This window comes from Danio rerio, chromosome 19 (genome assembly GCF_049306965.1).
Source record: "Danio rerio strain Tuebingen ecotype United States chromosome 19, GRCz12tu, whole genome shotgun sequence".
Lineage (NCBI taxonomy): Eukaryota > Metazoa > Chordata > Actinopteri > Cypriniformes > Danionidae > Danio > Danio rerio.
In genome coordinates this window covers 24,503,837-24,521,036 of record NC_133194.1, presented here as the reverse complement: position 1 = coordinate 24,521,036, position 17,200 = coordinate 24,503,837, and the positions used below count along the sequence as shown (strand labels likewise).

The following is a 17,200-nucleotide window of genomic DNA, read 5'->3' as shown; positions in this document are numbered from 1 at the left end:
TGAAATGCCAGAATGTGACACAATAGAGGCTGATATATTTGTATATCCATATGAAATAAATATTACTATCTTATCAACTTATTTGGAAGAGTAGTGTACATAAGAGTACAGCTCTGAACCATGTGGATAAGTTTAAATTAGGAAATAAAGGCCAAAGACTGCAGGGGTCAGCTAGGGGAGGGGTAATGAGTGTAATGGGATTTGACATTTTTAAGTTTACTTTTACAGCATTGACATCCACTGTATCTAATCATTAAGGGGAATTCTGCAGGATTAAGGCTCTGCCACAAATGTCACGCAAGCCCTTGGTTGGTTAATTTCCCTCTAGATTAATCTCTCTGGGGTTGTCCTTTCACATCGACAGGTCTAAATTCATCACTAAGATCAGGGCTGAAAACCACCTCAACTGTTCGCTATTTTTATTCGGTCTGTTTCAAGTCTATATTGAAAGGTTAAAAGAAAAATAGAAGAACAGTTGGACGACGTTTAGTGGATATTGACAATATAACTGTAGATACAGCTCTTACTTGCATGCCATTAAATTGTGAATTCTGATGAAAACTACCTAGCAAACAATTTTGTGTTTAATTAATGTCTAATGGACATCTAAGCTTAGCTAAAAACATAGACTGTAATAGATAAGGACTTAGTATTCATGATGTCACCATAAGTTCCTGAAGGGTACAAATGAAGTTACAAGTGGCGCCATTTTGTTTGCACGTCATCAAATCAAATAAGGGTGACTAAATAAGTGCAAAGAGCCAGCGTGTGAGCGGAGCTACAGACACCTACTAGAATTTTATTTAGATGGGCTTTTCTTTCGGAGAAACGCTTTATATTTCATTACCTGCGACTCATTTGTGTTCTGACCACATGTGCTTGGTTGTATACTATAGCAATAAAGTGTTTAGTCCTTTAAAACACTGTTGTAATACATTGAGCCACTAAACATTGTTCTTATGATGCTTTTCTACAGGAGGAAAGCGCAAATTACTTCCAAATGTTTCAAATATCGTCTGTTAGTAAATGCAAGGCTATTTATGAAATCCAAGCATAACACTGTATGACAACAATTCCGATTACTGTTCTATAGCCTAATCAATCGGTCAGACTCTTAAGTGCATACAAGTTTTAAAGAAAATTATAAATGATAAATGATCTTAAATTAAATACATTTATATATATATATATATGGTTTATAAGTATATAATTTCACTCACATGGGAAATAGAGGGCATGTGAATGGTTTGTGAACACAATAAAAGTGCACACAGCATGCTATATTATCTGATATATAATATATAATATATAATTATCTGATAATAATTCCAAAAAGCAACTGACGGTGTAAAGCCACATAAAACAAATATAGCATATACTCAGAGCTCAGCGGCTAATCAGCCGGAATCAGCTGTGGTGAAGTGACGGCGACCAGTGAGACCTAGCTGTCACTCAAGTGGCCCCGCCAAATAGTTTTTTGTAACAGGCTGTAAACACCTTATTTTCTGCTGTACAGTTGGCCATTTTAACAGTGGGCTTAATAGAAACGATCTATTATGGAGCCAGAACTAGCGCAATTTGATGAATTGCAGTTTCAGTTACTTCCGTAACTGCTTCACAAGGGAAAGCGGGAGGTTCCCCTTTGGCTAAAACAAGGCTAAACTTGGGCTTTCAGTGGAAATCTAATAGACATCCAAGAACAGCCCAAAACTAGTCTAGTCGTCAAAATTTATATGTCTAGTCATTCATTTCTGTTTATTTGATGACCAGTCTAGTTTTAGCCTATTCTTAGACATCTATTAGATTTTCAGTGACAGCCGAAATTTAGCCTCGTTTTAGCCAAGACGACCATGTTTAGAAATCTTTTAAAAACAAAAAAATGTTTGCTGGGTAATTAAAAGAGCTTGGTTTTAATGTATAAAAAGACTAACAAACCTACCTTGTTTTTTGACTGTGAGGTGTTCATCACGCTTCTCATCTCTTTTCCTGTATATATGACCACACCTATGACAGTACCTGGAAAATAAATGAAAAATTGAATGACTGTCTGCAAACGAATAGTAATAAATAAACATGCCGTGTGTTTAAGGCCAGCCTAATGAACAATTAGCTCAAAAAGTGCATTTCCAGTTAACGGATGCAGTCGAGACTCAGACAAATGATTCAATATGTGGGACACCCAGAAATAAACCGTTACAATGAGGCCTATTATAGTCAGATCAATGGTGCAGCTTTGGTAATGGACTGATTCATTAAAGTAAACTAATTAGGGATAGAGTATGCAGCCTCGCCACTAAACGATGAACTTTCATTTAAACACGGTAACACAATATAAAGTGTACTGCAAGCGAGCTTCAATATTTCTCAATTTCTTTAAGCTTGACATATCGTTTCGTGTATGGAAAGCAACGAAACCTAGGCCGCTCCCAAGGGGGTGTTTAATGGGCCAGGACTACAGGGCATATCGCTTTCAAGCCCCATGGTGTTTTGTGTTGGGTCTGCTCAGTTGGACAGGGATGACGTCACCAGACGGTGTTTTGTGGGGAGATATGGAAGGACTTTCTTGGGCTGAAGGTCACACCATGCTGGGGAATAAGAAGAACCTCTGGAGAACCAAGACTGGGGTAACCACAGATCAATGAAGAGCCGATCGTTGGCACAAACGCACGCCGCTTGAAGGAATAGGCCGGCTATTATTGTTGGACTGGGATCAGATTCTAAACAACAGACCCCTAGGAGATGTCGGAGAAAGCGTAGCGGCAAAAACCGATCTCGGACCTGTTCTTTGGGGACACGTTTCATTGACACCGCAGGGACAGGCCTGCAAAAAGCCAGACACTTTGGCTTCCCATTAACGGCTCCTCATATTTCTCTACTCATGAGATTGTTTGAATAGCAGCAGATGAGTCTGGTGGTCTCGAATGACAAACAAACGGGAGAGCGAAGGGGGTCTTGAGTGATGCTGGCCGATCGACTCGGTATCAACGGCACACTCTTCTACAACACAATAAACTCAAATGATATTTGACCTGCCGATGAATATTTTAGACCTCTGAGGCTGGTGTTTTTTCTTCAAGAAATTTGGTGCTGGAAAGGACTCTTTGCTTACCAGATGCCACCACAGTGCTGGCCCACAGGGTGTTCTCAATGCTCAAGCTCTCGTGGATGGGAGGGTCGCAGTCCTCCTGGGGACAGAGATCGCACATTAGTGTGGGTTTATACATCTCGGTCTGTTTTGATTTCATGCTTATCTAGCACAGGGGGGAAGAAAGCGGTTATCAATTATGGCCTTTAAAAAGCAGGTCAATAAAAATGACAAAGACTCAAAGCACAAATAATGAATCGATGAACTTTCATCACAGCGAACGGTAAGTAGGGAATTAGACGGCGGATTGAATTACACTAATGCCCAGTTAAGCGACACAGTCCATTTAGAGGGGACGGTGAAATCGGTTTGACTTGATTTGCCTTGTTTACTAAAACAGCACTGAACATCATAATAAGGCTGCGTTTGGTGTTAGCACGCTCTGTGCTGAGCAGAACAGAACAGAATTTGTGACGCCAGGCTGTAAATCAAGGGAGAAGCGCAGAAATTAAATCTTTAAATGCTTTTTTCCACATAACATGTTGTGGTTGGGTGAATACGGATGATATCTAATTATCCGCTGTCAGTAGGGCATAATATACAGTGAGAAAGAGGACCACACACATCGCGGTTGCCGAGACATGCGCACTGATGCAGACAGCGAAAGAGATGTGTTCTCTGTTCAAGACGGCCCACTTGCTCTTGTCATTAGTCTCTTTCTGGCCAACAGATGTAGAGCAATGCCAACCTGTCAGATTGGCGAAAAGCTGGAGAGAGATTTATCTCAAGAACAGGCCTTTTATCAATGATAAGTAAGAAAAACAGGCTTTAAGAAAATGGAGTTTGAATCTATAAATCAAAACTCCATACTTATGATAAAAGTTATATCTTAAAAACAAAAAATATAATGTTTTAGTTCATTTTCAAAGGAACCATTCCATATTGAGCATATATTTGTTCACATTTCAGAAATGACTCTGCCAGTTTAATGAGAAACATTTGCATGCATCATATTTAAGTGATTTAAGGCTGTCATAACTTGGGTGTAGTTCCTCTTGAAAATGAATATTTTGCCATATTTAGTTATTCTTATGTTGTTCAAAACCTGTATAACATTCTTTCTTCAGCAGGATAAATAAGATATTTTATAATGGAATTGATGCTTGTCAAAATATTTGAATGATCGATATTTTCGAAAAAACTAAATTGAGCAAATTTTACATTATGGGTTAAATATATTTTTAAAATACAGCATGTAAACAGCTCTGATTTATCTAAACGCCGTGAATTCCCCTTTACTCCAACAAGTGTGAACATATGCACTGATTCATCAATATAACATGCATTATTCATTCATTCATTCTTTAGCTTAGTTCCTTTGTTTATCAGGGGTTGCCACAGTGGAATGAACCAGCATATGTTTAATACAGCGGATGCCATTCCAGCTGCAACCCAGTACTGGGAAACACACATAGGGTTGTCACGATACTGGAATTCGGTACAAATCGATACTGAAATTTTGAAAATGTCCCTTTCCCGCTAACAATTAAGCACTATTGAACACGTTCTAAAACACTGCTGATTCGTCAATGGGTTCACATGCTCAACAGAAATGACCGTGATTGGCCGTGAAGGTTATCAGTTGCCCAAACTTACTGCTGTTTACTGAGTGTAACCACAGGTACAGGGACACTGGAGTGTTTCAAAGTCACGTCAATCAGCTGATTTGTCTATAAGCTGACTTACGAGTGATCCGCTAAAGAATCGTGGCTTTAAAATGCTCCAGTGTCCCTGTACCTGTGGTTAATTCGACGAACCGTTTTCGTTTAACTTGCGAAGAAATCTAACATAGAGCTTGCAAAAATGGAACAGTATCTCCATAACGCATTGACATATTCACACCAAACTTGGTGTGTGTTATGACAACCATGGTCTAAAGTTATATGCAGCGGTTTGGCGCACTGCTCTCTAGTGGTCTGGAGATACAAGAAAATGCTTTTTTGCAAACGTCTCAACCCTTTGTCCAAAACTCATAAAACTGTTCTCTTTACTTCATGACAGAGCATGCAGAGTCGAATGATTTCTCCATGAATGATTTTTCCAGGCCAGCCATTTTGGGCGTTGGCCATTTAGATAAAAAAAAAAAAATGCTATATTTTACAAACATATTCACATATGATTACAAAACATGGTATGCATCTTCGACACTATGCCTTAAAAATCAAACTTCTGGTGCAGCGCCATCTTGCGGCCAAAAGGTATAAGCAATTTTTTAAAAAATGCTAATAACTTTTTCTCTAACTTCTCATTGATATGACACTTGTCTTGCTATATTCCCTGAATCATGCTGAAACCACTGATAACAAATATGCCAAAATCAAGTAAACTTCCTCTCCATCTTGAAAATCTATTTTTTCCAACCTCTTCTAGACTGTCTTTCCGATTTTCATAAAATTTGACTAAGATGTTCTTTAAGACCATGCTGGGAAAAAGTTATGGAATTAATGTTGAGAGGTGACACCGTTTTTGTTTATGCCACTGACAAATGTGGTGGCATGCTGTCAAAGATCGTCTGAGGCTGTAATTCTGCAACATTTAAACATATTGACGCTAATCTTTAGGTGTGTCATTGGCGCCTCACAATAACCACCATACATTAATTTGGTAACAGCGCCGCCTTGTGGTCATGCATTATAAACCGTTAACTAACCATTAATAATGAATCTTCCTAAATGGTTAATACATGTTGATTGCACAGGCTTCTTGTGGTATAATTGATAGCAAATTATTCCTTGCGTCTTGCCGTGAACATTGACACCAAACATGCCATATTTGGGCAAACTTCCTGTCTGCCATATTGATTTTGTTCAAAAACCTTGTTTTGCTAACTCCTCCTTGACAATTAATTCAATTTTCACCAAATTTGTCTCTGATTATTTTAAGCCATGCTGACCAAAATTTATGGAAATTATATCAATCAGCAAAATGGTTTTCGTTTAAGACATCGACAAACGTGCTAGCAGGACATCAAAGTGAATCTGATGCTGTAACTCTGCAATGCTTAAACATATTGACACTGATCTTTAGGTCTGTCATTGGCAACTCACATTGACTCCAACACATAAATTTGCCACCTAGTGGAGTTATAAACCGTTTACTAACTATCAATAATGAATCATAAATTTGCTAATAACTTAAAATATGTTTATTTGCTGCTTTTGGCCTCTGAACTGCTTTTCTTATTCTGCCTCTGGGCTGCTTTGCTTATTCTGCCTCTTAAGTGGTTGGCTTGCAGCTATATTTATTATTATTTTGGGACTTACTTTTACGATACTAAAAGTTGAGAGTCAGTACATTTCTATTCAGTTAAAAAACAATCAAAAGTGACAGTTAAGACTATGACATTGTTACTAGTGCAAACAAATGCTTTTATTTTGAATGCTCTATTGAATAAACATTTTTTTTTAAAGCACAACTTCAAGAATCGTTAAGAGTTATTTGAAACTATTACCAATTCTTTTTACTTTTTTATTTAAAAAAAAAATGCAGATTTGTTATTTGGCAGTGTATATATACATACTAACGCATATACAACTAACGCATACCTAATATAAATGTAATATACTGTATACACAAGAAATGAACACAAACCCTACAAAAAAAAAGGTTTTTAGCATGCAAATGTTTTCCCCATAAATGAGGATGGTGCCAACTGCCCCCAAAAAGTAAACCTAAATAAACCTACACACCTGTTTAAATACGGAGGCATACAGACAAGTGTACATAACATCAGGAGAGAACACAGTCCTGAGCTTTTACATGGCCTGACCTCTCTGATATGAGCAAATATGTGTGCGTGTGTGACTGACATAAAGAATGATTTTTACATTTACATTTATGGATTGTTTAATTCAAAGCGACTAACAAATGATAATAGTACAAGCAGAAACAAATCAATCAAATCATTAATCAACAAATTAAAATGTCATTGTAAACTGCTGTATTGATGTCTTAGTGGCACTTTTCAACATTTGGGGTAATGCGACTCTAACTGCAAGGTTCTACACAACGGATTTGTGTTGGGGCAATATGAAGGAATTAAGGCAATTAGTTTTACAAATTTAAGTAGATTGAACATAAAACTATTTGGTTGTCTCCCAATAAACTTAAGAATTGTGTAGTTTCAGCTCATTTAAAGTAAGGAGTTTAAACAATTAGCACACAACATTTTTTATCCTATGTAAACAATTGTTAAGCTACTTAAAGTTGTAAAACTTATATTTTCCTACTATTTAATTTTTAATTCTACATTTTATCATATACACAATGAGCTAAATGCACTGCAAGTGTTTTTCAGCCACCGATAAACTTCCGGTAAAAAGTTTATGTGACCATTTCAAGATTTTAAGGTAGCTTTTACAATATCACTGATGTCATTTAATTAGAATCTAATCAGTTAAATAGACTTCACCATTAATTTAGTTGTCAAAAAGTAAAACATGATTTTAAATGCAAGTGTCGCCATGAAGAGCAGGTTAGCATGGACACTCTATTGAAAATACTAGGATAATATAAATTTCCAAAATTTAAAGACATGAACTATGTAATTTATTGATTTTTGTGCAGTGTGATCCTCATTTTACATCATATCTAAATCAGGTAGTGGAGGTCATTGAGTTTAAATGCATCAGATCTTAAGCATGGTGAGTTTATAAATGGCATTTACCGGAAGCAATTGAGTTTGCACAATCAAAATTAAAAGTCCCTGTGCATAAAGCCCATGCTGAAAAAAACTATTTATTGGATTTTTAAGGTAAGTGGTTGCAAACAATTTATATGGGTTAAATTCATTCATTCATTCAATCATTTTCTTTTCGGCTTAGTCCTTTTATTAATCTGGGGTCGGCACAGCGGAATGAACCACCAATTTATCCAGCATATGTTTTACGCAGCGGATGCCCTTCCAGCTGCAACCCACCACTGGGAAACATCCATACACACTCATTCACACACATACACGATGGACAATTTAGCTTACTTAATTCACCTATACCACATGTCTTTAGACTTGTAGGGGAAACCGAAAAACCCGGAGGAAACCCAACGAACACGGGGAGAACATGCAAACTCCACACAAAAATGCCAATTGACCCAGCCGAGGCTTGAACCAGTGAACTTCTTGCTGTTCTACCTCTACTTATTATTATTCATCTATTTTATCTAATTAATTTCCACGGTACATTATGAGAAAGGTAAAGTGTTTTTTGACCTTAGATGAATGTAAAGAGACCTCCTAAACAAATCTAACTTTAAAAATTTGCATAAGAAGCCATTATGAAGCAATTTCATGATGTTTTTATAGCACATTTCCATCATTTCAGAGCTTAACTGACTCACTTTCATTCTATAAAAAAAATAATAAAATAATAATAATAATGATAATAATAATAATTGTTTACATTTATACAGCGTTTTTCTGGGCACTCAAAGTGCTTTACACAATGGGGGGAATCTCCTCATCCCCCACCAGCACGCAGCATCCAACTGGATGATGTGGCTGCAGCCTTATTGCGCCAGACCGCACACCACACACCAGCTGATTGGTGGAGAGGAGATGGAGTGATAAAGCCAATTATGATATGGGGATGGTTAGAAGGCCATAATGGACAGAGGCCAGTGGGCAAATTTGGCCAGGATACCGAGGTTAAACCCCTATTCTTTTTCGAAGGACATCCTGGGATTTTCAATGAGCACAGAGAGTCAAGACTTCAGATTAACATCTCATCCAAAAGACAGCACTCACTGAGCAGTAAAGAGTCCCCTTCACTATACTGGGGCATTAGGACCCACACAGACAGCAGGTTGAGTGCCCCCTGCTGGTCTCACTAACACCACTTCCGGCAGCAACCTAGCTTTCCTATGTGGTCTCCTATCCAGGTACTGACCAGGCGCAGCCCTGCTTAGCTTCAGTGGGCGACCATGTTAAAGTTGCAGAGAGCTAGCTGCCGGCTAATTAGAAAAATTTGTATATAAATTAACATTGATTTTAATAGAGCTGCCAGCTACTAAAAATATTGCTTTTTTAAAAAAAAAACACACATGCTTTTGTGTTCCAAGAAGAAAGAAAATTCTCTTTAACAGCAGAGTGGGTAAATAGCGACAACATTTTTGGGCGAACTACTCCTTTAAACAAACAAAGCACTGAAGAGGCAGTAAGGTGCAGCAAGTGTGCAAGTAAAGAACTGTGGGAAACAGCATTTGGAAGCGTGTCCCGTAGCTGTAGATTTGTGAAAGCAGGCTCAGGAGGGTGACTCAGCGCAGGAAGTGATCTTCTGCCCCTGCATGCTGTGTGGCCAAGAGCGAAGACTTCAAACAAAGACAGGCTTCATGTGGGGGGTCTTTTTTTTTACTTTCCCTCCCTCTCTCTTTCTCCGGTACTGTGCTAATCTGCTGTTAATAAGGAACTGTGCTCGGCCAATGGGCTGGGAGTGAGCCTAACAACCCGTGATGTCATCAGCGTGGCGAAGAATGCATCTCTTTTGCATTCCACAGACACTTCAGCTCATAGTCATGTGAACAGGCACACTTTGAGAATCCGTGTTATTTTAATGTACAATTAAAAACAGCAGTTAGGTTTAGTTTACTGGGCAACAACACAGCATTAAATACCTCTACAAAAACCTAACAGCAGGTTTAAATTGATGCCCTGACGTCACGGCGCAAGCTAAAATGAATCCTCGTAAAAATTCCTTCATTAACAGCAGTTTCTCTTACCCTCGTGAAGTTCCCCTCAAAACTGTGAATGTCCAGTTGAGGCTTCTGGACGTAAACGTACGCGCTGATGGAGAAGAGATCCTGCAAACAGCAAACGGAAAAGGTCAAGAAAAAACACTGACACTATAAATCAGCACCAGAAGCACAGTTCTGGGCCCAAACCCAGCCTCTTGTTCGTGCAAGCTTTATGGCAGAACTCAAAGCGACTAGCAATCAAAGCGATTCTCATGACAATCAGCCCCTTCTGACATCCTAGGTTTCAAACAGAACAGATTATGCAGTCAAAACAACATAATTAAAACGAAACCAAACGTTTGACGGCTTGCTTACAAATTCTAATGACTTCTGCATTTGATGACGTGTATGAAAAACAGGCGATCTGACTGTCGAGCCCACCAGACACCCGATCCGACCGGCAATCATTCGCCGACTTGCTGAAATTTTAATTCTGTGATCACATTAAGTGGTTTCGGAAAGACAAATACAAACGTGAACCCTTGCTTGAGGTGAGTGTCATCTCCACGCCGATGGCACCGGGAGACAGGCCGTTTGGCGGATTCCAGTTGTCTCTAGGGGTAAAGTTACCGGCCCATGTGAAACAAACCCTTGGGCCAGTAAATCAGATACACACTGATATCAAACATGAGCCTTCGTATCATCAGCCTGAGAGAGTCTGAGTGTGGGACACATCACTCACTGCCTACGGGGGTTAAGTTACAGACTCATCACAGAACAGGACAGAAGGAGCTGAAATGTGTTTTGGGATGCAGCGGCTTTTACTACAGAAGAAGATGGTTGCTGATCATTCTTGACGATCTTGTGTTATTTTATTAAATATATTAAAATCAAACTTATTTTCCTTCATATTTCTTCCAAAAATGATGTGAAGGAGCAATATATTTTTGCCAGTCTTTTTAAATTTAACATTCTAACATACAGGGTTTGACATTAACTTTTTTGATCACTAGCCACTGTGGCTAGTAGATTTGCAACTTTACAAGCCACTTGTCATTTTCACTAGCCACAATTTTGTTGTTGGGAAAATATATTTTATATGCATAAATTTGAGTTTAACATGCTAGAATGACTTGATTTAGATTTTGTGTTATGTCTACATGCCTCCTCATTCAATCCACTTTTTTGTGTGGTGTGTATGAGCTTGCTCAATGAGCATGAGCAAATGGATTACAGTTTCATAGTGTCACATTGCAATTTCTTTTTATTTCACATGACTTTTCAGAGCTAAAAATTAAGGATTGAACAATTTTATTTCTGACCATACCAAAAATAAATAAATAATTACTTCTTAGCCACAAATTTTAAATAATGTGCTCAGAACAGGACAGAAGGGGCTGAAATGTGATTTGGGATGCAGCAGTGCTAATTATGTTTAATGATCTTATGTTATTTTTATCTAATATATTTTATTCATTAAACTTTTGATTATTTATATGCTAATAAAAAGACATGAAGGGGAAAATGTTATATTTTTGAGCACTTTTTTTTCCTATTTAACATGATTAAATATTATGTGAATAATTATTAGATAATATGTATGTGTGTATGTATATACAGTTTAATTTAATATTATTAAGCCCTCCAGTCATTTTTTTTCAAACATTTCCTTAAAAAATGTTTAACAGAAGAACATTTTCACAGTATTTCCTGTTATATATACAATATATATATATATATATATATATATATATATATATATATATATATATATATATATATATATATATATATATATATATATATTATATATATATATTTAGTTTGCAGTTCCTGCTGTCCTATTTTTAAAAGAACAATTCACCCTAAAAATGAAAATGTTTTTAAGCTTAAGTAGTTTAAAACCTTTGAGTTTTTTTTTAAACACAAAAGAAGTTATTCTAAATTAATGTTAGAAACCTGTAACCACTGACTTCCATAGTATATATATATATATATATATATATATATATATATATATATATATATATATATATATATATATATATATATATATATATATATATATATATATATATATATATATATATATATATATATATATATTATGGAAGTCAATAGTTACTGCCTTTCAACATTTTTCAAAATATCTTCTTTTGTGTTTAACAGAAGAAACAAACCGTGAAGGCTGAGTGAATGATAACAGATTTTTCAGAACTATCCCTTTTAAGGTCAATATTATAACCATCACTTAAGAAATTGTTTGTTTGAATAGCTACAGAACAAACCATTGTTGTCTAATGATTTTTAAAGGGTCACGAAACACCAAAACAGCTGTTGACAGACATATATGTGTCCCACGTTGCTAAAAAAACTGTAAGGATGCATTTATTTGGTAAAAAAGTGAAAATTAGTTGTTTTTGCATTATTGAGCAAATTCGTTCTTCCGGTTTGAAGCTGCGTCACAGCGATTAGATCTTTGTGTGTATTCCAGCGTGGAAAGTGGATGTCTGGACCTGGGAGTACTTCGAGACGTCTCTGAGTTTGCAGCATTAATTCATGAAAAAAGACTATGTTCAAGCAATTAGCACGCTCTATTGTGTATGAGGTGCTGCTTCATTAATATGCATGATAGCCTTTTACCTGTTAAGAGTGTTCAGACGGCAGAAAGACGCCACGTTGCGTTACCAAAACAAGTGGAAGAAGAAGAATTATTTGGAGACATGGGTCGTCAGTGTTGCTTTTATAAATGTGCTGTAATGAAGGTTTTGTTTTCATTTCCCTGCTATGAGAGCACAGCTGGAATTACGTGTGGATTACAGTGCACACGACACGCGGCAGAAATATGTTGGTAAGGAAAATTTTTACCCGAGAGCTTTTCACATCTGGAAATGTTGAAATCCGGATTTGCTGCTTGTCTTTTAAAAAAAAAAAAACATGCGGTTCTAGTTGGTGTTGATTGTCCTGTCTCTACAGATTTGGTAAGCGAACGGTGGTCTTTGTTTGTTTATTCAGAGGCAAAGTTAGTTGTTATCATTTAAACTGTTACACAGTTTTTACCCAGCGAAGACATTTTTGAAAAGATTTAAATCAGATATAGATACAGATGCTCGTTCCGTAATATACCCAATGAAATTGCTGACCATATATTTTGGAGTTGCCTTCATACACAATGCTTTTGGATAGAACTTTCTTTAGATATTCATCGTAAAATACCACCAGGATTCTTGTTATCTATTAAGGATATCCTGCTGGGTTTTTTTAATGCTCCTGATGATAAAAGTAAGGAGTATTTCATTATTAATCTCCTTTTAATCCTTGCTAAATTTCATATACGCCGCTGTAAATTCTCAGCGTATACCTTATTTTTATTGTTTTTGAAAAGGAAATTCAACAGTACATTAGAACTATTGCTTCCTCTAAAAATCTTAAAGCCATTAGAACAGTTAACTTATTTTCCTTTTTTAATTTTCGTAACACATAAGTTAATAACATTTGTTTTTCTTTTTATTGTTGTTTTCTTTTCTCTTTTATGTGCTTATTTGATGCTTTGCTCCTCTGAAAAACCCATGTACACTCTTTGTAACAAAATTTATATGATGTTATTGTTACCCTGACATTAATAAAAAAAAAATTTAAAAAGTTATTTGTTATCATCAGCAGTATTCTTTCAGTGTTTAATAACATACCTTAGCCTAAATGATTTCTAAGTTACTGAGTTTAAGTATTAACATGTTAATATGACTAGAATGTTATGGACTGAAAGATCCACTGTAAATGCGGCTCTCTAAATGAAAACACCGCAATCAAACAATTACTGTCGTGTAGAGTTTTTGCAGAATTTTGTGACAGGATAGTCGAATTTTAGTCGACACTCACATCTTTCTGATGCTACCTACCAAATGCATCTAAGTTAGAAAGAAATGCGGAGTGTTTTTTTGTTTTTTTTTTTCATTCGTGCAGTATTAAACATTAAATTAAAACTACAGTCTTCCAGCAGTTACTCGTATGCAATATCTCATTTGACATAGAAGACATGGATGAAATGTTCCTGATTGAAAGTGCCAAGCTTCAGTTAAGTCCACAAATTATTAATTTGGCAAATAATTCCTGTACTGATGTCCATTTAAACACAGTCACAGTCTTTCTCCCCTGTGTCTGTGTGTTTGTTTTGCCTCTGTGAAAATCAGTGTGTGCCCAAATGGAAACTCCCATTTTTATGCAAAACCTTCTCTCCTTCCCTCCCCCTACACTCCCACCTAAACAGAGCTGAAAACACCCACTTTCCTGACTTTTTGTAAACTAGAGGCGTAAAAAAACCTTCCTGAAACAGGGAGGTTTTGCGGCCCTTTAAGGGTGCAGTATGTAAAATTGACACCCAGTGGTTGAACTAGGTATTGCACTCCTGGATCAAAACACATTTTCATTCTGCTCCTCCTTCGTCAAGCGCATGCAAGCACAAGTTGCCAGATTGACATGAGTGTGCCGGACTATCAAGCCTAAAGGCTGATTTAAAGCTGATCTGAACAGTTTTCTAAAAGCAACGGCATATGATAGAAGAAATATTCTATCCAAAGCAACAACTGAAATTTATATTTTAGAAATGACTTTTATTTCCCACAGGTAAACTACAATCATCTCAGGTACATCCCATGTGCTTTATTCAGTGTTAAATGCTAATAATGTGAGTTTAAATGCCATTTTACTGAAAATAAATATACATTTTAATTGCAAAATTGTTTGCAAATTACTTTGAGTTTTTAATCACGAAAAATCACCCCCCAAAAAATGTAAAACTCGCAAAAAACTAGTGGGTCCGATTATGGTATTTTTATGCTTTAGAGAAGAGTCAAAAACTTACATACAACACCTTTAAATGACCTAGTTAAGCCTTTAAATTGCACTTTACGCAGAATTCTAGTATATTGCAAAATAACTAGTAAAAATTATGTACTGTTATGATGCTAAATACTAATATTATTTATTACAGTTATTAAAACTTATGTTATAAATGTGTTGAAAAAAATCTCTATTAAAAAACATGGGAAATATATATTTTTTTTATTTTACAGGAGGGTTAATTAATTTGCTATAGACTATACATTTTTGAATGTGACGTTAAAAGTGAAAGCTTGGGACTTGATTTAGTTTAAAACAATTAGCAAATATTTGCAGAAACACACATTAAGTTCGCAACAATATTGAGGATGTAATGTTTTCATACCCCTAAGGCAGGAAGTCTTTGTGTGCAAGCAACACCGATTCGCAACTTCCAGTCTGTCTCCCCATCCAGCTGATCCGTTCTTATAAAACACGAACCTGAAAAGTAAAAACATCATAAATCTGACAGAATAAAAATGATAAAACCAATAATCTCATGTTACAGTCAAAACTCTTACATAAGCTGTCAACATCCACAGATCTGTTTCTGGATTGGCATTATTTTTGTTTAGAGAGAGAAAAGTGAGAGGGCTGGAGATGTATGTGTGAAGGACGCATTTGTTATGGGACAAATCATTGGTCCCTATACACTAAGGAACTCTGAATGCTTAACATATTGTTCATATTGATCTTAGACAAGACTGATATAACAGCAGGCAGCAGACAGCAAAGGTCGCTGTCTTTAAACCTTCAGAGCAAAACCTTTAGTGTTTATCATGTTCCAAGAGCTGAGATTGCCTATTAAGCAATGCTGAAGTCAAATTTCTCTGACAAAATATATACAGCATCTATACATTTATATCTTATAGACGATGTCTACAATCCTTAAATGCACTGAGTTGCTGCCATGTGATTGGCTGATTAGAAATTTGTGTTAACGAGCAGTTGGACAGGTGAAATAAAGTGGCCAGCGAGTGTAGAAAGCAAAGAGTAAGTGAAGCACCAGCTGTTATTAAAATAAATAAATAAATAAATAACATTTTTGCTGTTTGTTCCAACTACTTATTTAAAATCAGCTCAATCATCACAATTCCGTTTTTCTTTTTTTTCTTTTTTCGGTGTAAGGATAACTTTAATATGTAAAACAATCAAGTTTTTCCACAAGCACACTTTGTGGTTCTCTCAAAAGGATGTTTGTTAGGCTTCCACTTTGTCGTAATGAAACATTAGTGGTTACTCTCTTATGAACTTGACTGACTATTCATTTAATAAATTGACCTGAGCTACACAAGTTAGATGTCATTTAATTTGATATAGTGTAGTCTAATTCAATGATGGAAATAGACTGAAACTGTCTAAATGTTTTGGGGTATTTTATTTATATGAAGAGTGAAACTCACCAGTCTTCTCAGAAGTTCTGAGAAAAATCATATCAGCAGGAATTCTCTGATTCTGCAAAACATAAAATTTAAGACGTCACACATGGGTGCATGATGTTCAAGATCTTGTGAAGTACTTTGAAATGTGCATTTTTTTTATGTTTGATGTAATCTCAACCGAAACATCATGAAAAGGCGGGACATAAAGTAGCTCCTCCCTTTAAAAAAAAACAAACAGCCAATAGCATTTGGATTTATCACCACTCTGCCAGTCACACTGTTTGAGCTCAAGCACATTAAGCCATCTTGAAGGGGGCAGGGCATGTCAGATACTAGAGAGCATTTGATTGGTCACGATTTGACGGTATGAGGTGAAATGGATAAAACCATTGATCCATTTAAGCCAATGCAACAAACAACAACCTTTCCATATCAGCCTTACACATGAATTTTGTCACTGTTTTGGTGCGCATTAGCTAATAGATATGCTATAAACTAACAATACAGATAATAACATCTAAAATTTTTTGTTTTTATTTTATGAGACCTTTAACATGCCATTAGTTTTAAAACCAAGTGAGCAGCTTATACTGTTAAAATAATTCATAGCTAACTTATACAACTTAAAGCTGTACTTATCAATAATGTGAGCATATATATGTATGTTAGCAACTCCAGCTCTGTAACGTTAGTCCTATTTTAGCATTGTGTTGAATAATTGAACAAGGTCATTTTCCTAGCAAGCAATTAAAGCGAACCACAGACAGCGAGGGGAGAGACAGACACAATGTCCTACTGAAAGAATGACAGGATTTCATGTGACGGATCACATAGCGGCAAGTTTATGCTGATACCTCTAACAACAAAAGAGAGGAAGGGATGAAAAAAAGAACAACAAACCTTTTCCACAATGATTAAATCTCCGACCTGTATGTCAGAGCTCTTTACTTGGACCTTGCCTGAAAAGCAAGATAAACAAATTATTGTAATTAGAATTAATTATTTAGCCTTAGGTCAATTGCATGTGACGAAGACACTTTTAATGTGTGTAAATTGGCTGTAACAAGATAACAACCTCATTTATTTACAGCATATATATAAATATATATTAATTATATTTATCTTA

The 17,200-nt window shown here is 36.1% G+C and overlaps 1 protein-coding gene across 8 annotated transcripts in view; it reads right to left on the bottom strand.

Moving 5' to 3' along the window:
* The window catches only part of atp9b (ATPase phospholipid transporting 9B), a 108,179-nt gene that overhangs the window by 66,361 nt on the left and 24,618 nt on the right, over positions 1 to 17,200 (bottom strand). For 7 of the 8 annotated variants that reach the window (XR_012394669.1, XR_012394671.1, XR_012394670.1 and 4 more), the window contains exons 6-11: positions 16,975 to 17,033; positions 16,096 to 16,147; positions 15,039 to 15,133; positions 9,860 to 9,940; positions 3,110 to 3,185; positions 1,940 to 2,016 (exon numbers count right to left, since the gene is read on the bottom strand). Coding sequence is in view for 4 of the 8 variants with exons in the window: in XM_005170057.6 (XP_005170114.1) it covers positions 1,940 to 2,016; positions 3,110 to 3,185; positions 9,860 to 9,940; positions 15,039 to 15,133; positions 16,096 to 16,147; positions 16,975 to 17,033 (440 nt within the window). In the remaining 4 variants the exon portion in view is untranslated. Of the gene's footprint in view, positions 1 to 1,939; positions 2,017 to 3,109; positions 3,252 to 9,859; positions 9,941 to 15,038; positions 15,134 to 16,095; positions 16,148 to 16,974; positions 17,034 to 17,200 lie in introns of all 8 variants that reach the window. The other variant, NM_001045154.1, reaches the window with a different exon arrangement.